The sequence below is a fragment of the Rhineura floridana genome, chromosome 7 (genome assembly GCF_030035675.1).
Source record: "Rhineura floridana isolate rRhiFlo1 chromosome 7, rRhiFlo1.hap2, whole genome shotgun sequence".
Classification (NCBI taxonomy): Eukaryota; Metazoa; Chordata; class Lepidosauria; order Squamata; family Rhineuridae; genus Rhineura; species Rhineura floridana.
This window is the reverse complement of record NC_084486.1, coordinates 145,881,226-145,908,445: the sequence shown is the minus strand read 5'-3', so window position 1 is coordinate 145,908,445 and position 27,220 is coordinate 145,881,226. Positions and strand designations below refer to the sequence as shown.

At 43.6% G+C, this 27,220-nt stretch overlaps 1 protein-coding gene across 1 annotated transcript in view; it reads right to left on the bottom strand.

The window, feature by feature from the left end:
* Positions 1-25,521, bottom strand: part of LOC133389581 (cytochrome P450 2J4-like) — a 30,916-nt gene extending 5,395 nt beyond the window's left edge. Inside the window, exons 1-9 of the mRNA XM_061637520.1 lie at positions 25,351-25,521; positions 21,796-21,865; positions 15,225-15,374; positions 14,749-14,909; positions 11,147-11,327; positions 8,951-8,958; positions 6,974-7,109; positions 4,648-4,835; positions 3,097-3,235 (exon numbers count right to left, since the gene is read on the bottom strand). Of these exons, the coding sequence (XP_061493504.1) occupies positions 3,097-3,235; positions 4,648-4,835; positions 6,974-7,109; positions 8,951-8,958; positions 11,147-11,327; positions 14,749-14,909; positions 15,225-15,374; positions 21,796-21,865; positions 25,351-25,521 (1,204 nt within the window). The remainder of the gene's footprint in view (positions 1-3,096; positions 3,236-4,647; positions 4,836-6,973; positions 7,110-8,950; positions 8,959-11,146; positions 11,328-14,748; positions 14,910-15,224; positions 15,375-21,795; positions 21,866-25,350) is intronic.
* Between the last annotated feature and the right edge of the window lie 1,699 nt (positions 25,522-27,220).

Sequence of the window (27,220 nt, the reverse complement as noted above, 5' to 3'; positions counted from 1 at the left end):
ATCCCCGTTAAATTTCATTGTGTTGTTTTCAGCCCAATGCTCCAGCCTATCAAGTTCCGTTTGAATTTTGTTTCTGTCTTCCAAGATATTAGCTATCCCTCCCAATTTTGTATCATCTGCAGATTTGATAAGCATTCACTGCACCTCCTCATCCAAGTCATTAATGAAAATATTGAAGAGCACTGGGCCCAGGACCAAGCCCTGTGGTACTCTGCTTGTTACCTTCCCCCAATTTGAGAAGGAACCATTGATAAGCACCTGTTGAGTACGATTCTGGAGCCAACTGTGGATCCACCTGATAGTTGTTCCAGCCAGCCCACATTTAGCTAGTCTGCTAATCAGAATAGCATGGGACACTTTGTCAAAAGTTTTGCTGAAGCCGAGATATATTATGTCCACAGCATAATACTACCAGGGAGGTTATCCAATCAGTTATCCAAAATGAGATAAGATTAGTTTGGTAGGATTTGTTCTTGATAAATCTGTGTAGGCTTCTAGTAGTTACTGCAGTGTTTTCAAGGTGCTTACTGACTGACTTCTTTATCATCTGCTCCAGAATTTTCCCAGGGATTGATGTCAGGCTGACTGGTCTGTAGTTCCCAGGTTCCTCTTGTTTTGCCCTTTTTGAAGGCAAGGACAACATTAGCCCTGCTACAGTCATCCGGCACTTCACCAGTTCTCCACCATTTTGCAAAGATAATAGACAGTGCTCCCGAGAGTTCTTCAGCTAGTTCCTTCAATACTCTAGGATGCAGTTCATCCGGCCCTGGAGATTTGAACTCTACAAGTGATTAGGTATTCCTTGACCATTTGTATATCAATTTCAAGCTGCAATCCTGCCCCTTCAACTTCGCATTTGCCAGACCCTCTTTTGGGAGAAGATTGAGCCAAAGTAGGAACTAGGCACTTCTACCTTTTCTTTGTCATCATTTTGCCATCCTCATTGAGTAGCTGTACCACCATTTCCTTTGTCTGTCTTTTACTATGGATGTCCCTGAAGAAAGCTTTTTTGTTGCTTTTGGCATCTCTCACTAATCTCAGCTCATTCTCAGCTTTAGCCTTCCTGATGCCATCCCTGCAATTCCATGATGCCTTTCTGTACTCTTCCTTTGTGGTCTGGCCTTCTTTCCACTTCCTGTATGTGTCCTTTTTTGTTTTCAGGTCATCTCTAAGCTTCTGAGGCCATCTCTAAGTTTTCTGTGAAGCCACATTGGCTTGTTCTGCTGTCTTCCCCCTTTTTTTCTTGATGGAATTGTTTGCCATTGTGCCTTTAGTATTTCCTCTTTTAGAAACTCCCACCCATCTTGAACTCCTTTTCTCATTAGGGCCACTTGCCATGGAACCTTACTTATCATTGTTCTGAGTTTATTAAAATTGGCTTTCCTGAAGTCCAGGGTACATGTATGGTTATTCTAAGATTTTGCTTCCTTTAAAATCAAGAACTCCAGTATAACATGGTCACCTTCCCCCAGAATTCCCATTAACTGCCAAGTCATCTCTGTTGGTTAGAATCAAGTCAAGGATAGCTGGTCTTCTAGTTGCTTCCTCCACTTTCTGTAGGAGAAAGTTATCTCCAACACAAGTCAGGAATTTCTTGGAGGGGCTGTGTTTGGCAGAATTTGTCTCCCAACAGATATCGGAGTAATTAAAGTCCCCCATTACTACTGCGTCATGCTTCCTCGAAACATTGGCAATGTGCTTTGCAACAGTTTCTTTGTCATCTTCTCCTTGATTGTGTGTTTGGTAGTAGACTCTAACTACCATGTTCCTTTTATTCCTTGCCCCATTAATTTTAATCCAGATACTCTCATTGGAGCTTCCAAGCTCATCCTCTTGTATTTCTGTGCAGGGATACATATTTTTAACATACAGCACAACTCCACCTCCCTCTCCATTCCTCCTGTTCATTTTGAAGAAGTTATATCCTTCATTTGCTGTGTTCCAGTCATGAGAGTCATTCCTCCAAGTTTCAATTATACCTATCAAGTTGTACTTACTCTTCTGTATTAAGAGTTCCAGTTTGTCCTGTTTGTTTCCCATACTCTGGGCATTAGTATACAGACATCAAAGACCATGTGATTTATGGCCTGGTTTCCTTCCTACATTTTTATACAGACTATTACTGGGCCCCATTAGAGCCATTCCCTCAGTTCCTGTTACTGTGCACAAGCCTTTGTTAGTTGTTTATGTCTTCCTCCCCCTTAGGATTCAGCTTAAAGCTCTCCTGATGAAGTTCTTCATGCTGTGGCCAAACACAGTCTTCCAAGTTCTTGTGAGGTGCAACCCATCACTTGCCAGCAGTCCATCTTCCAGGAAGCTTAGCCTGTGGTCCAGCAGCGTCACTAGCGGGAGTGCGGGGGGGTGCAGACCTCCGGTGCGCGCCCTCCCAGGGGCATGGATGAGGTGGCTGGGCTTGCGTGCGTGCTTGCTTGCACGCACACTCGAGGCCAGCCACCCCATCCATGCCCCTGGGAGGGCACGCGCCAGAGGGGCACCCAGCCAGAGAAGGCCTGGGAACACCGGAACACCTCCCTTGCCCCGCCGCCGCTGTTCCCAGTATCGCCTGCCCGCCCGCCTGCCCGCCTCTGAGGAGGAGTTGGAGCAGCCTTGCCGGGCTATGGCGCGGGGCGGGCGGCTCTGGGTGTCACCCCCCTCATGGTGACACCTGGGTGCGGGCCACACCCTCCGCACCCTGGTAGTGACGCCCCTGCTGTGGTCCCAGAATCCAAATCACTCATGTTGGCACCACCTTTGTAGCCAGTCATTCCCCTGGAGTGTTTTTCTTTTCCTTTCCACTCCTCTTCTAAGTACTAGAAGGATCAACAAGAAAACTATCCAGGCCCCAAAACTAACAACAACACAGAATACTGACAGATTTCATGCATTACATGACAGCAATTCAGTGACAAATTATCAGTCTTCAAAACCCAACATTATGAGGAGCAAATATTCCTTTATTCTTTGAAAACAAAAACCTTACACAAACCCTCTTACAGAAACCCTCTTACACAACCTTACATAAACAAAAACCCTACACAAACTACTCTTTGAAACAACCCAGCAAATACAAAAATGATAAATTACTGCTACATTTACCTGCACCAAACATCAGAAATTCTTCCCCAGCCACAAAATTCCCATCTTCGTCTAAAAAATTATTTGGGTTGAATTTTTCAGGAGTCTTCCATTGTTTGGGATCAAGAACAGAGTGCAGATCTGGGTTAATAAAACTTCCCTGAAAGGAACAGAAATGGACTCAGAATGCATCCAGCCCAGCACCCTGTCATCATATTACCTCTTTGTGCCAGTACTAACCTTTATACATATACTTCATTCACCTGGAACTTGCACATTTCTTCTTCAGTAAATGTTGAATTTACATAGTTGTACCTTATCTAGTTTGCAAAATTGGGGGAAAATGGTTATTTGGGGAGACTGCAAAAATAAAAGCTAGGGAAGATTCATCTGTGCCCTGTTGTGAAACTGCTATGGTAAAAAAAAAAACTCAACTAGAATAAACCAAAACTACATTATTCATTATATCAAATCCTCGTTCTTGAATCTGACACAGATCCTATGACCGTTGGTGAAACCAAAAGAGAGTTCAGTGTAAGGGGTTGTTTGTGAAGTTTTGCTCCTGATGGAGGTGGAGAAAGGTGTTTTATAAGTATGTTGTTGCATGTATCCCAATCTCCAAGCACTGCTTACCCAAGGTTTGGTTGCCTTGGAATGAAGGTCACTGGAGACTGTGGTGTCTTATTTATTTATTAAATGTATATCCCACCCTTCCTCCCAAAAGGAGCCCAGGACAGCCAGGGATGGTTTTATTTGCACATATATACAACCTGAACATAAGATGGAAGGGCTCACAGCATTAACACTCCACAGATATTGCTTCTCCATTAGATTACCATGGAGGCTTCCCAAACCCATAGCTTTGGATTCAGCAGAGAGTAAGTCAAGCTTCCCAGCTCCAGACAAGACTAGCAAAGGCTGGCTCCAGGGCTATTTTTCTCCTACCTACAAGATGATCTCTCGACAGGTAAGGGGTAGGGAATGCCTACCCACTTCCTCAAATAGCATCACCAGCCAGTGGTTCCTATGGCAACATGGCCAACTCTTTAGCCATACAGACTTGATTGGGACCATTACCTTAAAGAGATTGGTTTGACTAGTTTAGTGGTTCCCTCTGCTACAGATCCCAGTCTTACGTACAGATATTTATTTATTTATTATTTAATTTATATCCTGCCTTTCCTCCCAGGTGTCCAGGGCAACAAACGAAAAAACTAAAAACACTCTAAAACATCTTAAAAACAAAAGAATTACAGGCTTGGAGAGGACTCAAAGACTTCATCCAGAACAACCCCTAATCCTATAACAATATTAAACACATGAACACTTATTGATTCCTCATGTGCATCCATGTAAGGGAGCAAGCATAGATAATGCAGGCTACAAAGGGTGTGTGTGACACATTAAACCTGGGGTTGTGCAATACCTTTTTAAGGAAACAGGTACATAATTGCTTGCTCTCCAGGATACGAGCTATACAGAAGCTCCTGTGTGGCTACATCTCTGAAAGTGCTATCCTGCATTGCTCTTTTCTCTTAGAATACAGATTACAACCATATCAATTTTCTTTACCTTGGGAATGAGAAAGCGAAGGATGTCTACATCCTTTGCACATTGTCTGATGATTCTGAATAAGAAGGCATATTTGGCACGTTGGATCTCATGAATCACAGCACTGGTGAATGGCAGCTTCTTCCAATCTTGATAGCAGACTAAGTGTGAGGCATCCAAAACATCTTCCATCTCCTTGTGGACCTTATCTGTGGGAAATGGTGGAAAAGGAGCCTTTATTCAGGACACTCTGCTAATCTCAATTATCACTGAGATTCCTTTTTTTTTTACATTGCCTTTAACAATTACACTAAAAAAAAACCAAATAAAAGGTCCTCAAATGCCAGGATGTATCACTGAGCACCAAAGTCAGGATCATTCAGACCATGGTATTCCCGATATCTATGTATGGATGCGAAAGTTGGACAGTGAAAAAAGTGGATAAGAGAAAAATCAACTCATTTGAAATATGGATTGATTCCATAAAGGAAGCCACAGACCTGAACTTACAAGATCTGAACAGGGTGGTTCATGACAGATGCTGTTGGAGGTCATTGATTCATAGGGTCACCATAAGTCGTAATCGACTTGAAGGCACATAACAACAACAACACTTGAACTGTACAGGTGAAGTGGAAAATCGTGGCATCTTGAGGGAGACTCGTGGTAATGAAATATGCTTTAAAATATGGTTGTGTTCCTGTAGATATAAGATCCCTGCAGTTGTAGTTGCATTCTACTGTGATAGATAAATTATGAATAAAACAGTCTGAAATCACCTGAATGATCTCTTTCCTATGAAAGCACAGGACTGAGGGTTCTCACACTTTCCTTTTAGCCCTGTGGCTATTCATGATCACTTAAGCTTGCGCAGTCTCAGACAGCAGTTTGTCTGAACAGGTAGACCAAAGTGGAAATCCCACCAAGACTTCCTTAGGACTGAGAATGCATCAGGAAAAATAATAGGAGTTCCACAATGGATTGTCTTTACAGCGTTTCTTAAAATATTATATATATATTCAGTTCTTATTTATACAAAGTACATGTGTATCTGGATTCAGCTAGTAAATCAGAATCATATAGGTCACAGTCAAAGTCCTGACTTATTACAAGCCCATAATGGCAAACATAATGCTTACTGTAGCCTTAACCATTAGGTCTTTCATATATTCTAGCTCAGGATTATATATTAGGTTTATACATCAGTATACATTGCAGTATACAGTTAACATATCTGAAAGTATAAGGTTCTGTTAGTCCCCACCTATACATTATACAATATTTGACATTGCAATATTTGTGAAGTTATAATGCAAGGAACCAACACCAAACAAGTTACATTTCCTTGTTAGCACATTTCAATATATTTCTATCTCTTCCGGAAAGAAATAGAATAATCTCATCCTTGTGGGGAGGGGGGTAACCTCTGGCTAGCAGCAACATAGCAGCAGTATGTTGGATCAAGTCTGAAAGACTGGTGCTGGCTGCAGAAAATCCTCTCCCTTTCATAGGACTGTTTCAAGGCTATAGCCTTGTTTAACAGCTGTGACTTTGGCTATCTCCTTATCAACTACTGTTTCATCAGCTGCTGTCTCTACATGCCACATGCTAGAGGCAGCAAGTGGGACCACCTAACCCAACAATTAGTTCATCAACAACCAGTCCACTCAACCAGTCAACTTAACCAGAAGTAGGTGTGGTTCACACCATACAAGGAACTTCCTCCTGTGGCTCCTACATGCTATCTCCTTTGTTTTTACTAGCAAAAGTACATTGGCCGATTGCCCAGAACTAGACAAAGCGGGGGGAGCAGAAATACTTTTTCCAGTTTGGACATTACAAGGCTTGACTGGATACTATGAGGAGGTCTGCATGCCTGGATATATAATATTGTATACATTTGAATGAATACATACCTTATGAAGGCTCTTGGAATCAATTACCTAGAGAGGTAGTGGGCTCTCTGACCCTGGAGGCATTCAAGAGGCAGCTGGACAGCCATCTGTCGGGAATGCTTTGATTTGGATTCCTGCATTGTGCAGGGGGTTGGACTTGATGGCCTTATAGGCCCCTTCGAACTCTACTATTCTATGATTCTATGATTCTTAGATGGGAAATTTACATACATGCCAGCCCATAACAAGTCCCTACATACAATTCAAAGCATGGGGAAATGGGAAACAGTTCACATTCATAGTTCCTTTAATTAGAAATACGGATGGAAATTGGAAAGAGATTCTGCTTTGGTTCTGAAATTTGTTGCGTGTGTTTTTGTACTTCATAAGGCCTCACCCCCTTAACCAAATCCTTGTTGAGTGAAAGACATTGCACAGAAGAACTCTCTCACCTTGGATATCTGGATGAGTCGCCATGAGGAGCAGTGCCCATTGCAGAGTAGTAGCTGTTGTCTCTGCTCCTGTGATAAAGAGGTCAAGAATACACTGAGCCAGGTTCTCTTCATTATAGGTAGAATTAAGGTCACTCTGATAACAACAGAAATGCGGAATGTCATTTACAGCAAATTACAGCCTGGCCATACCAGCACCAGAGGTGAGTGTGCAGAAATCCTTGCACACAATTGTGGAGTGGAATAGTAATCCCACACTGGCATTAGAAAGGGGTAGAAAATGACATCTCAGACATCCTTCTAAAATAATGCACAAGAAAGCAGCAGCTCTTCCTCAACATTTGAGATTATGCAGAAATGAGGGTGCGGTGGACCCACGCACATCCAATGTAGGTTGCTGAAGGTCTTTTGCACAGGGCCCCCAAAAATGCTAGGGACAGAGACCTTCTGCAGAGCTATGGAAAAGAATGGAAGCAATACAGAATTTCTTGTATTACTTTTAGCATTAGTCGAGAAATCAGAAGAAGGCTGGGACTGGGGAGGGCAGCTATGAGAGAACTAGAAAAGGTCCTCAAATGCAAAGATGTATCACTGAACACTAAAGTCAGGATCATTCAGACCATGGTATTCCCAATCTCTGTATGGATGTGAAAGTTAGACAGTGAAAAAAGCAGATAAGAGAAAAAACAACTCATTCGAAATGTGGTGTTGGAGGAGAGCTTTGGGGATACTATGGGACATGAAAAAGACAAATAATTGGGTGTTAGAACAAATTAAACCAGAACAAATTAAACCAGAACTATCGCTAGAAGCTAATATGATGAAACTGAGGTTATCATACTTTGGACACATAATGAGAAGACATGATTCACTAGAAAATATAATAATGCTGGGAAAAACAGAAGGAAGTAGAAAAAGAGGAAGGCCAAACAAGAGATGGATTGATTCCATCAAGGAAGCCACAGGCCTGACCTTACAAGATCTGAACAGGGTAGTTCATGACAGATGCTCTTGGAGGTCACTGGTTCATAGGGTCGCCATAAGTCGTGATCGACTTGAAGGCACATAACAATAAAAACAACTTTTAGCATATTCCCCTTTTCTCTATTCTTACCTGAAATAATCTCCTGTTGGGATCCTCCTGGATCCTATACACTGGATTTATCTTTCTCAACTTTCCCCCTCATCCCACAGGAACCTGTTAATTTGGAATCTCTGCTTGGAGCTCTTTGCCTCCCTTTTCACCTTTAGACAAAGCTGCTATATACCAACAGACACAGTAAGATTTCAACACATTTTCACAGGTGGGACTTCTAAGGGGAATTAGTGTTCCATAATAGTTAAAACTGCTGCTAGTTTTGCCTGCCATAATTATTCCATGCAACAGTCATTCTATCATGTTTTAATATTTTATATACTGTTGCGCATCCCCCAATCTCTGAGCGGTGAGAGACTTCCAGGGGTTCTTGTGCTTACCTAGGGTTTGGTTTCCTTGGAAAGGTCAGTGGAGACTGTGGTGTCTTATAGGATGTCTGGTTTTTATTTACACATATCCACAACCTGAGCATAAGGTGGAGGAGTTCTCAGCATTAACAGTCCATCAGATCTTGCTCCCCATCACCCATCATTTTGGGGTGCCTTCAGACACAGACAGCAAGTGAACCTCTCTGTCTGATTTCAGCTCCCAGCCTTTCCTCAGACTAACTTTAACACAGACACACAAACTACTTCTTTGTGTGGGGGGGAGGGGAAGGCCTCTCTCCTGAAAAGAGTTCTTAATGGGTCACACTGCTTTCCTGGCAGATTCTTACACTTGTTAATGGAGGCACTTGACAGACTTGGCTGAATCCATTAACTTATAAATGGAACTAGTCTGACCAGTAGGGCAGGTTTCTTCCTTTGCAGATCTCAAATCAGAGGTTAGCAAGGGCATCAGCAGAAATCATACATCTCAACCCCCATATCCCATAATGATACTTTACTTTCTAAGTAGGGTCAAGAGTCAATTTATAGACAACTTTAAATCTAGCATGCACTAAACCTTTCATGTAATAGTTATACCATCTTGTGGTTTAATTAATACAGTATATTGCTATGAAATCAATTTTCTTTTCCTTTACTTTTGACACAGATATCCTGTGCTTGCAAGATGAGACTTCATTCCGTCCATAGGAAGACACATGAGAAGCCCCTGCCATTTTCAAAGGCCTGGTGAATCACATTCCCAAGTCTACATTACACTGAGTTATCAGCCCTTCCGAATGCCTATTGTCTCCACCTTAATCTTTGGCCTCCTGAGCCCTTGCTCAAATATTTTCACAACAAATTGGGAAATCATGTCTTGAGGCTTCTACACTGAAAACAACTGGTACCACCTACAGTTGCATGTTAATTACATATTCCTTTCATTAAACCTGGAACACACAGGATCATCAGCTAAGTGCTTCCAAACAACTGCCTTTTAAAGCAGGCGTGGGGAATCTTTTTGGCCCAGCAGGCCAGATTGCTATCTCTCTGCACCCCCACAGGCCAACTGTGACAGGAAAACACACCTGTCAATTACCTGATGTCATTACAACATCGGGTTTAGGGCAGGTGAGTTGTCCTGCCCACCTGTTAAAGTCCCTTGCGCAGCACATCCCAAGCACCTGACAGCCACCCACCTGGTTGTTGTCCACTTGGGAAATGCAGCACAAGGGGCTTTGCCAGCTTTCTGCTGGATCAGCTGTGTCTTTGGGTTTCCCATAGGGAACTCTATCATGCAGCCAATCCAGCCACGTGTTTAGATGCCCCACAACTGAATTCCCAAGTGACATGAGGTGTGGGGAAGGTAGCTGTGGTTTGGGGAAAATGCCCTTGTGGTCCAAATTGGAACCCATGTGGGGCCAAGTCCCTCATGACTACTTTTACACATACAGTACACACACAAATGCACCAAAGATCTTATTTCCAAGATCTCCTGCATCACATCTGGTTTGGCTTGAGCTTTGTGGGCAGTCATAGGAAGCTGCCTTATACCAGTCAGTCCATTGGTCCATCTAATCCATTACTGTGTACTCTGACTGTCAGCAGCTCTTCAGGATATCAGGCATGGTGGTCTTCCTCAGCCCAGTTATCTGGAAGTGGCAGAGATCAAACCTGGGATGTCCTACATGTGTGACATGTGAGCTTCACTGCTGATCTATGGTCTCTTCCCTAATCATGGCACACCACCAGCAGGATCAAGGACCCAGGGTCAGAATTCTCATCTACAATGGCAGAATACATGACACCAGGTTTCCAATCGCTCTCTGTCACATCCAAAGAATTCTCATGAACAAATGAACTATTGTTGTATCCCTGTGTTTGCCTGTCAAAAGAGGGGCTGTCATTAGCAGGTATGGTCCTGCCCGATAAAGCTGCTTAGTCTCCTTGGAGGAACAGAAACAGGAATAGGCGAATCTGGTAATTTTGGTTTCTCTCTATGTCTCTTTTTTCCAGTCTTAAGTTCAGTTCTTCACATTTCCTCATCAGTTTGCAAATTTCTTTTTTTTAAAAAAAAAGTCCTCATGCAAATCCATCAGTTCAGTGCACATTTCTCCTAATAAATACATTTTGCATGTAATTTTGCCTAATATACACATTTCTGCATATTTTCACAGATCTATCCATGTTTATGCTTACTTTACCTCAGTACATGCATTTTTGTACACATTCACATGGTCGCCTTTAAATGCAAACTGAACTGAATTTCTCCCCCATCCTTAAAGTGAACATTAATATTATAACAAGAAATAAAATTCACATAACCAGGGTGATAAAAAATATATCTTTTCTGTAGTTTTAGTACATGTTTTAGTGTGCAATAGGAACTAATCATTAGTAATTGTAAGGATTACAATTATACAAATAATATCCTTTAACCGTCACTAGGTGGTATTTTAAACCCTCAGCCATTCAATCATATTCACAATCAAATTTATGAAAACATCTATTTTTTCCAGTATTTTCAATCCATGCACATGTTGGAGATTATAATCCATTTTAGTGGTTTACAATAATATGTGGGAAGTGGTGTTGGGAGGTGGGGGCCCGAATGCAAATAATATCAGAGGCTGAGAAAATCCTGATGGTGGCCCTGCAGGGGATGCCATGACTCTTGGGACTAACAATATTCACATACAAATCAGGTACTTACTTTCTTCATCTGAAGTAGATAGAAATCAGTGAAATCCTGGGGCTCACGCCGGGAATAATGCTCCTTATGCTTCTTTATCTCGTCTTTTGCAAATGAAAGCACAAAGTCCCTAGAGGACAATGCCTTCTTGTGTGGCCCTGGAAGTCGTTTCATAACCCATGGGAACATTTCATACAGCTACAAGAAAGGTGAAAGCAAAATCCTGTCATTACCACGGAGAGGCCCAGTAAGATGTGGTCCATGATGACCCACCTTCTTTGAGCTATAATTTTGGTATCATCGTTCAGATCAGCTTTTCCCAACCTGCTGCCATCCAGAAGTTTTGGACTTCAGCTCCTGTCATCCTTCTCCTTTGGACATAATGGCTGGTGCAGCTGGGATCAGGAGTTCAAAACCTATGGAGAGCACTGTGTTGGGGAAGACTGGCCTAGATTATTCTCAAGAACTGGCCCACTCATTTGACTCTCAGTGAGTGAAGCAGCTTTTTCTGATTCCCATATCCACAAGTTTATTCTGGTGAAAGTTGTAAATGAAAACCCATTTTAGTTGGCAGCTGAACTGATCACCCACTCCAAAATTACTGGCACTGTAGTGCTGGAACATGGGAATTTGTAGCTTTCCCACAACTTGCATAATATATTTATTCACAATATAGAAAAGCAATCAAAGCAAATAGGGTCTCTGTTGCCTTTGGCAGTACCAGCACTAACCTAGAATATCTTCATGGAGATATAGTGACTTTATGGGAACCTACCCCATTTAGTCTAGATTAATTCTGGACTGTGGGGATGTATAGCTGCATAGTAAACAGCTTATGAGAGCTTCTCCTGCCTCACCTAGCAATCTTCCTGCCCATCTTGCCACCTCCAATGGAAGAGAGTCAACAGAGCAATGGCCGCTCCTAGTTTTTGCGTAAGGACTACATTACAGAATGTGATGTTCTCTTTATCTGCTTACCATTTTCTCGGAAGTTCATCTGTAGCACTGTATGAAATTTGGTTTTCTGTGTTACATAACTGGCAGTATAATCCTATACATGTCTACTCAGAACTAAGCTTCATTGAGTTCAATGGGAGTTACTCTCAGATAAGTGTGTATGGCAGGAATGTGAATCTGTAGCTCTTCAGATATTGATCTTGTGTAATTCCCATCAACCCCAGTCAGTATGGCCAATGGCCAGGAATGGTGGAAGGCAGTAAACTGCCCAGAGAGCTTTGGCTATGGGGCGGTATATAAATGTAATAAAATAAATAAATAAGAATGTTTGAAGGGCTGCAAGTTCCCTACCATGCAGTATACGATTGCAGGCTTATTACTATTGTTATACATTTTTCAGTTTTACCTATCCTAAGCATGATTACATTGGCGTAAATCCCACTGAACTCAATACGCATGCAAATGATCAATCCATTCTCAGCAAACTTGCACAGGATCCCATTTCTTACCTCCTGGATTAAAAAGCAGGGAAATTCACTAACAGGCAAAAAAAAAACCCTTGCAGTTTAAGAACATATATATAGCCAACAGATATTTCTATCAAACTTTAAAAAGCAGGGAAATTGGGCAGCTATAGTGAATGCACCAGGGGAGCAGGAGACCTGACCTCCTCTTTGAGATATTGTACTGCCCTACAAATTGGTCAAAATGCAAATGCAATTTGGGTTGGTCTTTCACAGTCCAATCCACTTCCTGTGTAGCTTGGAGAATTTAACATGTGCTTCTGAGCATATGGTGAGTGGTGGCAATACCTGCAATCAGCCCAAAGAACAGACACAAGACATGTGCTGTGCTGATCTTGTTTTAGCAGGGAGGAAGTAACAATATTAAGTCAGTTGATATTGTTCAGATTGTCACTTTAAATATGTATGATTTACTTTGGAATTTTAGAGAAGTTTCCTATAGTTCGGTAAATCATTTTCTTTTGCTTCTGTCTCTGTGAATATGTGACGTACAGAATAGTTTACAATAAAAAAATCCAAAAACAATTGTGGAATAATGGCACTGACCATTCTGCAGAATAGTCTCCAGTGGACATGAGGAATTGTCTCAGTTTGCACAAGATAAAACAGTGGGGGGTGAAATATGTTCTAGCAAAATTCTAGGTGTGCTCTCTTTTTAATTGACCAAGCCCTCCTTTCCTTACCTGGAGTGGTTTAAGCACAGCAGGCTGAAAACATTCATCTTGCGCAGGCTAAGTTTGTTTTTTCCAACAGCTGGAATCATTGCTTAAGTAGCAACATATTGTAATCAGTCTGATTTTACATCAATCTGCAGTTTCAGATTCGACTGTTAATGTGCCCAAAATAGAAAAGGCTATCTTTACCATCATACGACATTGACCAATAAAAAGGCTTTGAAATTAATAAAAATTTGACACAGTTTTCTAGGATGAATAATGAGAGAAATATAATTTTCTAGGTTAGATACTCTGTAGAAACAGTAGTAACACAGGAAAGAAGCAAAGTAAGAACACCAACAAACATACAAAAATGTAATTTTCCATCTTTGGAGTTTGGTAGAAATATCTTTTGGCTATAGGTACGTTCTTAAACTGCAAGATTCTTTTGCCTATTAGTGAATTAACTTTAAGGAGAATGATTAATTAGAGTGAACCGGTATAGTGCAGTGGCCAAGGAACAGAGCTACGAATCAAGAAACTGAGTTTGAATCTTCTTCTATGAACTGTGAAATCACAAGCTGGCCTTAGGCAAGCCATTTTCTCTCAGCCATAGTCTCGCCACCATCTCCAGTATGGCAGATGACAACATGGATGTGCCTTACAGGACTGACGGGGAATTTTGGGTTCTTGGACAGGGGGTTCTTGAACAATTTAGAGAACACAGGCTCCAGGCAGAAAGTAGCCCTTTATTGTATGTGAGCATACGCAAGGACAGCCTCCCTAGAGCATCTAGCAAGGACTGCAACATGGCACTGTCTGCATAGGTCTTTTACACAGTATTAAGCACAGCATGTGACATCATTTCACCAATCATACAATTTTCCCACAGAATTACATAAAGGTTACACCCTCCTACAGCATTTCTAAACCAATCAAATAATATTAGGTAAGTCTAATATCTAGTTTCATGAACACGACTACGACCTGGGGGACCAGGGTTCGAATCCCCACACAGCCATGAAGCTCACTGGGTGACCCTGAGCCAGTCACTGCCTCTCAGCCTCAGAGGGAGACAATGGTAAACCCCCTCTGAATACCGCTTACCATGAAAAACCTATTCATAGGGTCACCATAGGTTGGGATCGACTTGAAGGCAGTCCATTTTACAATAAGATAATGCATGTGAACACTTGAAAACACTCTACAAGTGATAAGTATCATCATTAGTTATACATTTATCCCAACTTTCCTCCAAAGAGCTCATTAAACGGTCCTCTACCTCTTTCATCCCCATAATATCTCTGTGAAATAGGCTTGACTGAGGGATAGTGACTGCCCCAAGACGGAGGGGACATTTCAGCCCAGGTCCCCCTCATCTAAGACCAACCATAGTGTCTCTCTGAATGCTGGAATGCTGAAATGAGGTTGTGGCTCTGGGGATACCTGCTTGACTCAGCGGGTAAGAAGAAGTCTACTTACAGTAAAAATGAAGCTACCTCCACATTTGAAGGCAAAATCAATAGCTTCAGTCAGTTTCCAGAAGTTTTTGTCTTCAACAGAATACCGATGTCCAAAAACCACAGCGCACACCACATTGCACACTGAATTAGTGATGGATAACAAGGGGTCAAGTGGCTGCCCTGTAAATGGAGTTGTTTGTAGACATATTAATCCAGTTCTCATGTTAATATTGAGAGTAAAATTTCATGGTGGGACTAAAGAACTTTAAAAAAATTATTAAAAAGGCAATTAAATATGCATCAGATCCCACTCAAAAATATGCAGGAATGATAAACAAAAACATCTGAGTAGGATATCTGCCAGCATAACCATTTCATGATTATCCTAATCATGCCAGTCATTTTAATGCTTTTTTATGGTTTTATATTGCTGTGAACTGCCCTGATATTTTACTTTAATATATAAATAAATAAAACAATCTAGTTATTGCATACCTTTCACATGTGCAAAAGTCCCCACAAGCTGATGGGCCTCCTCTTGTATTTGGTGTTCCAAGCCTTGCTTCCTTGCTTTCAGCTTCCTCACAGTAAGTTGTCCAATCTGTCTCTGCTGCTTCCAGATGGGTCCGTTTGAAAATACAAGATCTGTAGCCATTAAAAACCAGTGAGAAATTACCTGCAGATATCCACAATAAAATACGTTTTACATTTTCAGCCTATAAATGAATTAAAAAACATAACCCTGTTTCTGTGTGCTTTCTTTATTCAGAGTGCAGAACTATAACTATTGGGTGGAAACTGCAAGGAGGCAGATTTTGACTGAACTTCCTAATCACAAGAGCTATTTGACAGTGGAACAGACTGCAACTGGAGGTGATGGGAATCTCCTCTGCTACAAAGGTTCTACAGACATCTGCCAGGGTTGTTGTAAGATTCCTGAATTAAGCATGGGACTGGTATGGATGACTTCCAAAGTCATTTCCAGCTCTAAAATTTTATGGTTCTAGAAAGCAATGTGTGCCTATACATACAAAAGCTACCCATTCTTTAAGAAATTAACCACTGCAGCTGGAGACGAAGGAGAAATTATTTCCAGTTTGCAAGTAAAAGGCACTACCTAATTTGCAGTTTCCAAAAGAGAACCATGACACAGCTATCCTTCAGAATTTACCTCTGAATTTTACGGTGCATTTTTCAGCCAAGTAATGTGTACAAAAAGGCAAATACTAAGGAAAAGTGGGCATAAAAATGCATATATTAGTGAGTATACAAACATGTATTAGGGAAAATTACTTTGGAAAAATGTCTATATTAGGCAAAATTGTACACAAAGGTGTGTACCTTACAGGAAATTTGTACTAAAATGTTAATGAATTTTCATGAAGACTTTTCTTTTTTAATCGCAAACTTATTTTTTTTTTAAAAAAGGCACATGTGGAAATGTGAAGAACTGAGCTTAAGACTGGATAAATGAGAGAAACCAAAACTGCCAGATTCGCCCATCCCTAACTGCAATGCTGATGCAGAATCAGTCTGTCTGCTAGTCAGGTGTGTTTTGGAGGGGGGACACTTTGGGACTTCCTCCCATTACTTTTCCTGCAGCTAGCCCCCTGCTGGCTCCCTCCAGTCCCCCACCCACTCACACACACGCACACACCAGGGTGAAGGAGGAGGCGGGAGGGGAGGGGAGGGGCTTACAGCAGAGGCTTCTGCAAAACTTCCCCAAGCAGATGGAGGAGGAAAAGGAAGAGGAGGTGAGACACCGCCAGAAACCGACGAAAAATCTGCTGAATTCTGGGGTGGGGTCAGAATTAAGCAGATATTTCCCCACCCTGGCCTAAAGCCTGTCTCTTGCCTCGCAGTGTGGCTCTACCTCTTCCTCCTCCCTGGGCTAGCACTCCTGGGGAGGATATCGCTGCGGCCTCCGCTGTATGGATGTGCCCCGGGTGGGCTCCTGCCCCCTTCTTCCCCACGGTAGCGGGGATGGTGGCAGATCTGTAGCGGTGCAGTGTGAGTGTGTGTGAGGGAGTGGCGTGAAGGGACTCTGCACTTGAGAGAAGTTTACATAGGAGGACAGTGCCGAGGGTGAGAGAAGGCGCTTACACAGGGGGATGGTGGAAGGCAGCTGCAACCCCAGGAATGACTATTTTGACTTCAAATCACCCAGCCTAGAAGGAATTGGATGTTATTGCTTCTTGGGGTTTTTATCCCCTCCCAGAGGTGATGGGCATGTTTAGCCTGGAGAAGAGAAGACTGAGGAGAGATATGATAGTACTCTTATTTATTTTATTTATTTATTATTTTATTTATACCCCACCCTTCCTCCTAGCAGGAGCCCAGGGCGGCAAACAGAAACACTAAAAGCACTTTAAAACATCATAAAAAGACCTTAAAACACATTAAAACAAAATGTTAAAAACATTAAAAAAATGTTAAAAACATCTTTTAAGAAAGGGTTAAAGGTATTAAAAGACATATTAAAAGCAATTCTAACACACACGCAGACTGGGAAAGGTCTCAACTAAAAAGGCTTGTTGAAAGAGGAAAGTCTTCAAAAGGTGCCAAAAAAATGGCAGAGATGGCGCCTGCCTAAAATTTAAAGGGAAGGCATTCCACAGGGTAGGTGCTGCCACACTAAAGGTCCATTTCCCTTGTTGTGCAGAACGGACCTCCTGATAAGATGGTATCTGCAGGAGGCCCACACCTGCAGAGCGCAGTGATCGGCTGGGTATATAAGGGGTAAGACGGTCTTTCAGGTATCCTGGTCCCAAGCTGTATAGGGCTTTGTACACCAAAACTAGAATCTTGACCTTGGCCCGGTAGCAAATGGGCAGCCAGTGAAGTTCTTTCAGCAGCGGGATGACATGTTGGCGATACCCTGCCCCAGTGAGCAGTCTTGCCGCTGCATTTTGCACTAGCTGCAGCTTCCGGACCAATCTCAAGGGCAGCCCCACATACAGCGCATTACAGTAATCCAGCCTAGAGATTACCAGTGTGCGGACAACAGTGGTCAGGCTATCCTGGACCAGAAAAGGCCGCAGCTGTCTCACCAGCCAAAGCTGGTAAAAGGCACTCCTAGCCATGGAGGTCACCTGGGCCTCTAGCGACAAAGATGGATCCAGGAGCACCCCCAAACTACGGACCTGCTCTTTCAGATGGAGTACAACCCTATCCAAAGAAGGCAACTGACCAATTATCTGAACTCGGGAACCACCAACCCACAGCTCCTCTGTCTTGCTAGGACTCAGACTCAGTTTGCTGGCCCTCATCCAGCCCACCACCGAGTCCAAGCACCGGTCCAGTGCTTGCATCACCTCTCCTGATTCAGATGTTACGGAGAAATAGAGCTGGGTGTCGTCAACATACTGCTGACACCTCGCCCCAAATTTCCTGATGACTGCTCCCAAAGGCTTCATATAGTTGTTAAACAGCATGTGGTACAAGATGGTACCCTCTGGCACCCCACAGCACAACTGCCAGGGGGCCGAAAGACAGTCACCCAATGCTATTCTCTGAGAGCGACCTTGGAGATAGGATTGGAACTACTGTAAAACAGTGCCTCTGATACCCAGCTCACCAAGTCGGCCCAGAAGGATACCATGGTCAATGGTATTAAAAGCCGCTGAGAGATCAAGTAAGAATAACAGGGTCACACTCCCCCTCTCCTTCTCCTAATAAAGGTCATCCATCAGGGCGACCAAGGCCGATTCAGTCCCATAAACAGGCCTGAACCCAAACTGGGATGGGTCAAGATAATCTGTTTCATCCAAGAGTACTTGCAATTGCTGCGCCACAACCGTCTCAATCACCTTCCCTAAAAAGGGAGTATTTGCAACAGGTCGGTAGTTGTCAGAAACCAACGGGTCCAGGGCGGGCTTTTTCAGGAGTAGTCGGATCACCATCTCCTTCAAGGTGCCTGGAACCACTCCCTCCTGCAATGATGCGTTGACCACACTCTGGATCCACTCGGTCAAACCCCCTTGGGAAGCTTTAATATGCCAAGAAGGGCAAGGGTCGAGAGGACACCTTGCTGGTTGCATCATTGCAAGCACTTTGTCCACGTCATCAGACCGCATCAACTGAAACCATTCCCAAGAAGTTGTAGCAGACTTTGCACTGGACACCTCATTGGGGACTACAGTAGATGTGGAGGGGGCATCAAGACTGCTAGGGAGGCGAGCAACTTTACCCTCAAAGTGCCTTGCAAACAATTCACAGTGGGCCTCCGAAGGGTCTAAAACTCCATTTCTTGGGAGTTGATGTCAACAGACTCTTGACAATATGGAAAAGCTCCACCGGACGGCTACTTGAGGATGCGATGGAGGCAGAGAAGTGGGCCTTCTTCACCTGCCTCACCACCACACAGTAGGCACAGTTATGATGTTTTACTCGTGCACGATCAGCCTCACAGCACATCTTGTGCCACTTCCGCTCTAGCCATCGTCCAGCCGTCGTCCAGCCTGTTTCATTGCCCTTAGCTCACTGGTGTACCAAGGTGCAGACCGGGCTCCACAATGCCGGAGAGAGTGCTCAGGGGCAACCGTACTCTTCAAGTACATGAAAGGTTGTCACACAAAGGAGGGCCGGGATCTCTTCTCAATCGTCCCAGAGGGCAGGACACGGAATAATGGACTCAAGTTGCAGGAAGCCAGATTTCGACTGGACATCAGGAAAAACTTCCTAACTGTTAGAGCCATACGACAATGGAACCAATTACCTAGTGAGGTAGTGGGCTCTCCAACACTGGAGGCCTTCAAGCTGGACAGCCATCTGTCGGGAATGCTTTGATTTGGATTCCTGCATTGCGCAGGGTTTGGACTTGATGGCCTTATAGGCCCCTTCCAACTCTACTATTCTATGATTCTATGATCAGTTCAGGTTTTGGAGGAGAGGAGGAGGGGCACATTAGTTGCAAAGCATTCGAAAGGGTTGAAGAATTGTGCCCTTTCTCTCTGTTTCTTAAAAAAAGAGGCTTTAGAAGTTTGTGAGATCTTCCTGCCTTCTCTCCCCTCCGATTCCCTTCCCCCGCCCTGCATCTGAAAGTATTCCTGATGCAAAGCATTATAATTTGCAAACACAGAAGGTATATGGGTGCTTCTTGCCTCGGTTTGTTATAAGACCAACAGATTATTCAAAGCAATGTCTTCCCTTCTCTATCAAGCTCTGCTCAGACAAAATTCTCTCTCTCTTATTAACAAACTTATGCTGCAATCCAATACACATTTACCTGGGAGTAAGTTCCATTGAACCCAATGGAGGTTACTTCTGAGTAGGCATGCAGAGCCGGCTCCAGGCATGCGGGGGCCCTTGGGCATCAGCTTGCCCTGGCCCCCCGGTGTGTGTATGTGTGCACGCGGTCCCCCCGTGCCTCCCCCACGGCCCCCTACCTGTCTAGTCTTTACCATTGCCCTTAATGAAGATGGCGGCTGCGGTTTCCCTAAGGCGAATGAAGCCCCCGCCGCCATCTTTGTTGATGGCACATGTGCGTGCTACGCGCGCACATCTCTGCCATCAACTAAGATGGCGGCAGCGGCTTCAGTACCTTGGGGAAGCTGCGGCTGCCATCTTCTTTAAGGGCAATGCTAAAAAGCCAGCTGACAGGTAAGTGGGAGGCGTAGGGGGGCGCTGATCGCGGAAGGGGAGTGGAGGGCCCCTCAGGGGCTCCTGTAGCTCCAGGGCCCTTGGGCCAGTGCTCAACCTGGCTGCCCTTTAGAACCGGCCCTGTAGGCATGTGCTGAATTGCAGCCTTAATCTGCTCCCTGTGGGGAATGGATCTGCTGCTGCTGTGGGAGAAGCGAACCAGGAAGCAATTTTCTCAGCTAACCAACACGTTAAGTTAAAGCTAACTTTGGTTTACTTGGAAGCAGAGCTTGGAAAAGTTACTTTTTTGAACTACAACTCCCATCAGCCCCAGCCAGCATGGCCACTGGATTGGGCTGATGGGAGTTGTAGTTCAAAAAAGTAACTTTTCCAAGCTCTGCTTGGAAGTAAGCGTCATTGATCACAGTGGGGCTTGCTTATGAGTAAACATGCAAATGATTGCAGGCTGCATGATACTATAGCTGATTTATCTTGATAAAATAGGTTATTAATTTCTTTCTTTGGCTGGATTGCATGACAAGATTAGAGATAAGAAGAATGATAGTTAAAAATGATAGTTAAATAATTCCTGTGAGTTAAGGTCATTTTATTATTCTAGGTACATAACCTTGGAGTAAGGTTGCCAGGCTCAGGGCCTGAGACTGATCCTGTATCTTTAGGAGAAGAGAAAGTCAGCCGAGCGCAGGTGTTCTTGCAACCCTGTAATGGGAAAAACCACAAGGTGGAATTCTCCCTTCCCCCTGCACGACTTTTAAAGATACAGAAGACCTCTTGGTTGCCAGGCCCAGCCTTTTCCCAGAAAAATAGAACTACCATTCTGGGTCTCTGTTCCCCAATGTTGTTTGGTGCTACCTGATGTTGGGGTTCCACCTTTCATCTGCTATCCAGGCTATACTTCTCTGGGGAGATGTGGAACCAAGACGTTACTCTGTTAGTTTACCTATATTGTGTGAGTATAGATTAGGTTAGATGCTGTGTTATTTGTTACCTGTGACTTGAACTCTTTGCCTTTTGTATTTGACCTAACCCTTGGGGGTGTTTGGTTTAAGGAATTATTTTGCTGTTCTGTTTTTGCACTTCTATTTTGTTTTAATAAAGCTGCCTCTTATTTACCAGTGTGTGTTCATTTCAGAAGAAAATTGCCTCTGAATCCATCACCTTGGCCAATTAGCCACAGACTACAGTCTAGTTGGGTATTTTGCCTTAAGGCTCCAGAACAAGGAGTGCATTCTTGGCTCTTGTCATTTGGAATCTTTGGCAGGTCTGTTTCTGACACTTTGGGTTTCCCCTTGGCCCAGAGTGGGTGACCAGGTTTAAGGGGTGGTGGCAGTCTACCTACCTTGCAGGGTTGTTGCTGGTTTAACTCATCCCTGGTAAGGGAGGCACAGGTTGTGCCTCGCCGGGATCAATTGCCCTCGGCTTGGGAGTTGACTCCAGTAGGAACTTGTGAGTTCTTGACACTTACCCTTTTCATTTTTTACAGATTTAAGGAAAGGCGTCACAGGTCGCTCGGTGTTTCCATTTTGCTTTGTCGACTGCCATTTGGATCAAAATAGAGAAGAGACAATGGTCACACTCAAGCTCAGTTCTTTCAAGTTAATATGTGAACTTCAGGTTCTTTCAACTTTGCACTTTTTAGTCATGTCCAGCTGTCTTCTCTTTCCATGGCAGAAACGTAGGATATAAATTAATAATCATTCTCCCTCCTAGTTTTATTTTCAGTCTTAAGGTGCCACTGGATGACATGGCAAGAGGGCCATGACTTGGTTTCCAGTGCTTTTTTAAAGAAAATAAAATGGGGTGAGCTTGATTCAGATTGAAACCACAGTGCTAGGAAAGGGGTTTAGCCCTTTCCTCTGCACCATTGTAATGTAGGAGAGGGGACAACAATATACAGTGTGAATACATCCCATCAAGAAATATTCACTAGTGTGAATGGGAAACACTGAAACAGAGTTCAATGGAGGGCACTCCTGTGTGGACAAATGTGCACAAGAGTGCACATAGAAACATCAGAGATGTACCCACATGGTCATTTATACACCAGAATGTTATCGCACACATGGGTACAGATCTGCTATTTCCGTGTGCACTCTTGTGCACAGCTATTGTCAAAAACCATTCTGACTGCCCAGCCCCTCTATATAAGGGAGGCAGATGACATAATCATTGTTAGAAGCTACTTCTCCATCAAATTCCTTAGTATATGATACTATATATGATACAAGTGGCTTATAATAGATTTTTGGATTGCTCAGTACTGACCCCTTGTCTTTATAACATCTGTGCAGATTACATATAGGAGCTGGTCGTGAGAAGGAAGAGATTAGAAGGGGGCCTGTTCTGTTTGTATGTGGTCTGCAGGTTTCTTCCTTCATTAAGCAGAGCTTGTGAGCTGTGCCAGAGGATCTACTGAAAGGAGAAGTGGGAAGATTTGGTTTTATGTAATTTTATGGTGTAGCAGCATCTTCTAAGGCAGCCTTTCCCAACCAGTGTGCCTCCAGATGTTGTTGGATCACAACTCCCATCAGACTCAGCTAGCATTGCCAATGGTCAGGAAGATGGGAGTTGTAGTTCAACAACATCTGGAGGCATACTGGTTGGGAAAGGCTGTTCTAAGGTATATTGCACCATACAGAAAATTATGTTGCCAACAGACCAGGCAGCATCCATAAATACCTGTATTGTTTTTGTTTCTTTGTTCCATCTACCTGAATTTAGCATGTGGTGCTTCAGCTACCTGTGTGGTAGGTTCCAGATGGGTGTGGCTGATGACAGCACTTACTAGTAGAGTTCACTACTCTGTCACTATGAACTTTATAATAATAGGCCTCCTAACATATCATTGCAAAGAGTATGAATTGTGCCTCTACTAGATATTATTGTTTTGAGCAAAACAGAGTCACTAATCGTTGGACATTGATACATTGTCCAGTTTTTTCTTTCCACTTCCTTTTTTTGGGGGGTGGTAACATTTTCTGGGCCTCTCTCATTTTGTGTTTCCAGTGTTTTAATTCCAACCTACATCCCTAGCCTTTCCTGTCCCTTTAATTTTTCCCAAGAGGAGGTTTGTCCAGTTGGCACTGGCCATTCATTCTGTGAATTAACTTTTAAGCATTTGTGTATATCCCCTTTTATCTGGGTGGCTATGGGCATCCCAGGAGCCATAGAATAGATACATGGGAATTTCAGTGTAGGAGACAGAGTTCTGATGTTGGAGAGGGGGATCCATTAGCAGTTCACTCTCCTTACCACTGCAGGGTCTGCTAATGCCTTGGCCCAACATTGCCCTGGTTCCACCCGTCTCCATTGTCAGTAAGTCAAATAAAAGAAGACGTGGGGCAGGAAATGGCTTGGATCCAAGAGATTCAAAGCCCTCCTGGTCCCCTGACACTCCTCCAAGCCCTGAAGAAATTTATGCCAGCTCAGGAGCTGATCTATATCTCTCCCAGTAGTTTCTCTCCCATTGTTCTCAATGGGACAAAAATTACTAGGAAAAGCAAAGCAAAAAAGCAAAGATGAAGGAGCAGAGGAACATTCCCCTAACCTCACTTCTGCCCAGCTTAGTAGAGCTTAGGATTGGGTGGCTAAACTGCCTTTGGACACCCCCCCCCAAAGGTTACACCATAAGTCTCCTAGATTAAGAAGCAGAAAGCAGAGAGTAGGAATAAATGGACAGTTCTCCCAATGGAGGGCTGTAGAAAGTGGAGTCCCTCAAGGATCGGTATTAGGACCTGTACTTTTCAACTTGTTCATTAATTAACTTATTTTATTTATTTATTAAACTTGTATACCGCCCCATAGCTGAAGCTCTCTGGGCGGTTTACAATAATTAAAACAAATACAATTTAAAATACATCTTTTAAAAACAATTTAAAACATTAGGAGTGAGCAGTGAAGTGGCCAAGTTTGCTGACGATATTAAATTGTTCAGGTTGTTAAAACAAAAGGGGATTGCAAAGAGCTCCAAAAAGACCTCTCCAAACTGAGTGAATGGGCGGAAAAATGGCAAATGCAATTCAATATAAACAAGCGTAAAATTATGCATATTGGAGCAAAAAATCTTAATTTCACATATACGCTCATGGGGTCTGAACTGGCGGTGACCGACCTGGAGAGAGACCTCAAGGTTGTAGTGGACAGCACGATGAAAATGTCGACCCAGTGTGCGGCAGCTGTGAAAAAGGCAAATTCCATGCTAGCGATAATTAGGAAAGGTATTGAAAATAAAACAGCCGATATCATCATGCCGTTGTATAAATACCACATTTGGAATACTGTGTACAGTTCTGATCACCTCATCTCAAAAAGGATATTATAGAGTTGGAAAAGGTTCAGAAGAGGGCAACCAGAATGATCAAGGGGATGGAGCGACTCCCTTATGAGGAAAGGTTGCAGCATTTGGGGCTTTTTAGTTTAGAGAAAAGGTGGGTCAGAGGAGACATGATAGAAGTGTATAACATTATGCATGGCATTGAGAAAGTGGATAGAGAAAAGTTTTTCTCCCTCTCTCACAATACGAGAACTCGTGGACATTCAAAGAAGCTGAATATTGGAAGATTCAGGACAGACAAAAGGAAGTACTTCTTTACTCAGCGCATAGTTAAACTATGGAATTTGCTCCCACAAGACGCAGTAATGGCCACCAGCTTGGATGGCTTTAAAAGAAGATTAGACAAATTCATGGAGGACAGGGCTATCAATGGCTACTAGCCATGATGGCTGTGCTCTGCCACCCTAGTCAGAGGCAGCATGCTTCTGAAAACCAGTTGCCGGAAGCCTCAGGAGGGGAGAGTGTTCTTGCACTCGGGTCCTGCTTGCGGGCTTCCCCCAGGCACCTGGTTGGCCACTGTGAGAACAGGATGCTGGACTAGATGGGCCACTGGCCTGATCCAGCAGGCTCTTCTTATGTTCTTATGTTCTTAGATATCACATATTCATTTCCCGTATCAAATTTGTGCCAGGAGGTTTTACGAAGACTGCCTTCTCTTACTCAGCTACTTATTTTAGAAAGAAGTACCTTAATGAGAATATCTTGATAAAGCCTGATCCCGGTCCACCATATGCTTCCAATGGCAGGAAGTGGAAGAGGCCCAGGAGGGTAGCGTCTGCGTGACCAGAGCTGTTTCAGGAAGTGCAGAATCAGAAGGCCCACAAGAAGAACAATAAAAAATATCTGTATGCCCAACATTCTCCTGCCTTCTCTTGTTCTCTAGCTTCTGTATCTGTCTAGCACATCTGAGTGTATTGGATGCTCTTCTCTGTTGGCTTTTGATTTAGTCAGATATTTACAAGTTGTAACACCCTTTTATATAGCTCACTTGTTAAGGCTTAGTAGGCAAATGGTCTTCTAACACTATTTAGCAATAGTTGTGGAACAGGCATTAATAGTAATACTAACCATTTATGTTTACTACACCATTAGTGTCCACATTACCAGTGTGGTTAATTCTGGTATGTGTTAGTCAGATAATTGGAAGGAAAAGAATTACATAAGAGACTAGCAGAATCCAGCTCTGGGCTATCACAGGACAAACTCTGAAAAGTTTACTATATGTTCATAAAGTATATATGACATATGCAACTTCTTGGGAATGGTTTCAGTTGATGCGGCCTGATGATGTAGACAAAATGCTTGCGATGATGCGGCCAGCAATGTGTCCTCTAGACCCTTACCCTTCTTGGCATATTAAAGCTTGCCAAGGGGGTTTGACCAAGTGGATCCAGAGTGTGGTCAACGCATCATTGCAGGAGGGAGTGGTTCCAGCCACCCTGAAAGAAGTGGTGATCCGACCGCTCCTGAAAAAGCCCACCCTGGACCCATTGGTTTGCGACAATTACCAACCGGTCGCAAATACTCCCTTTTTAGGGAAGGTGATTGAGAGGGTTGTGGCGCAGCAATTTCAAGTACTCTTGGATGAAACAGATTATCTTAACCTGTTCCAGTCTGGGTTCAGGCCTGGGTTATGGGACTGAATCGGCCTTGGTCGCTCTGATGGACGACCTTTATTGGGAGAAGGAGAGGGGGAGTGCGACCCTGTTATTCTTACTTGATCTCTCAGCGGCTTTTGATACCATTGACCGTGGTATCCTTCTGGGCTGACTTGGTGTCGTTTTTAGAGAATAGCATTGGGCAATTGTCTTTCGGCCCCCTGGCAGTTGTGCTGTGGGGTGCTGCAGGGTACCATCTTGTCCTCCATGCTGTTTAACATCTATATGAAGCTCTTGGGAGCGGTCAAAAGGAGATTTGGGGCAAGGCATTAGCAGTACACTGATGACACCCAGCTCTATTTCTCTGTAATATCTGAATCATGAGAGGCCGTGGAAGCCCTGGACTGGTGCTTGGACTCAATGGTGGGCTGGATGAGGGCCAGTAAACTGAGTCTGAATTCTAGCAAGTTGGAGGCGCTGTGGGTTGGTGGTTCCTGAGTTTAGATAATTGGTCAGTTGCCTGCTTTGGATGGGGTCATACTCCCTCTGAAAGAGCAGATTCATAGTCTGGGGGTGCTCCTGGACCCATCTTTGTCACTAGAGGCTCAGGGGACCACTGTGGCTAGGAGTGCCTTTTACCAGCTTTGGCTGGTAAGAGAGCTGCAGCTGTTTCTGGACTGGGATAGCCTGACCACTTTTGTCCACGCACTGGTAACCTCAAGGCTGGATTATTGTAATGTGCTCTGTGGGGCTGCCCTTGAGGTTGGTCTGGAAGCTGCAGCTGGCGTAAAATGCAGCAGCGAGACTGCTCACTGAGGCAGAGTATCGCCAACATGTCCCCCCGCTGCTGAAAGAATTGCACTGGCTGCCCATTTGCTACCAGGCCAAGTTCAAGGTTCTAGTTTTGGTGTACAAAGCCCTATACAGCTTGGGACTAGGATACCTGAAAGACCGTCTTA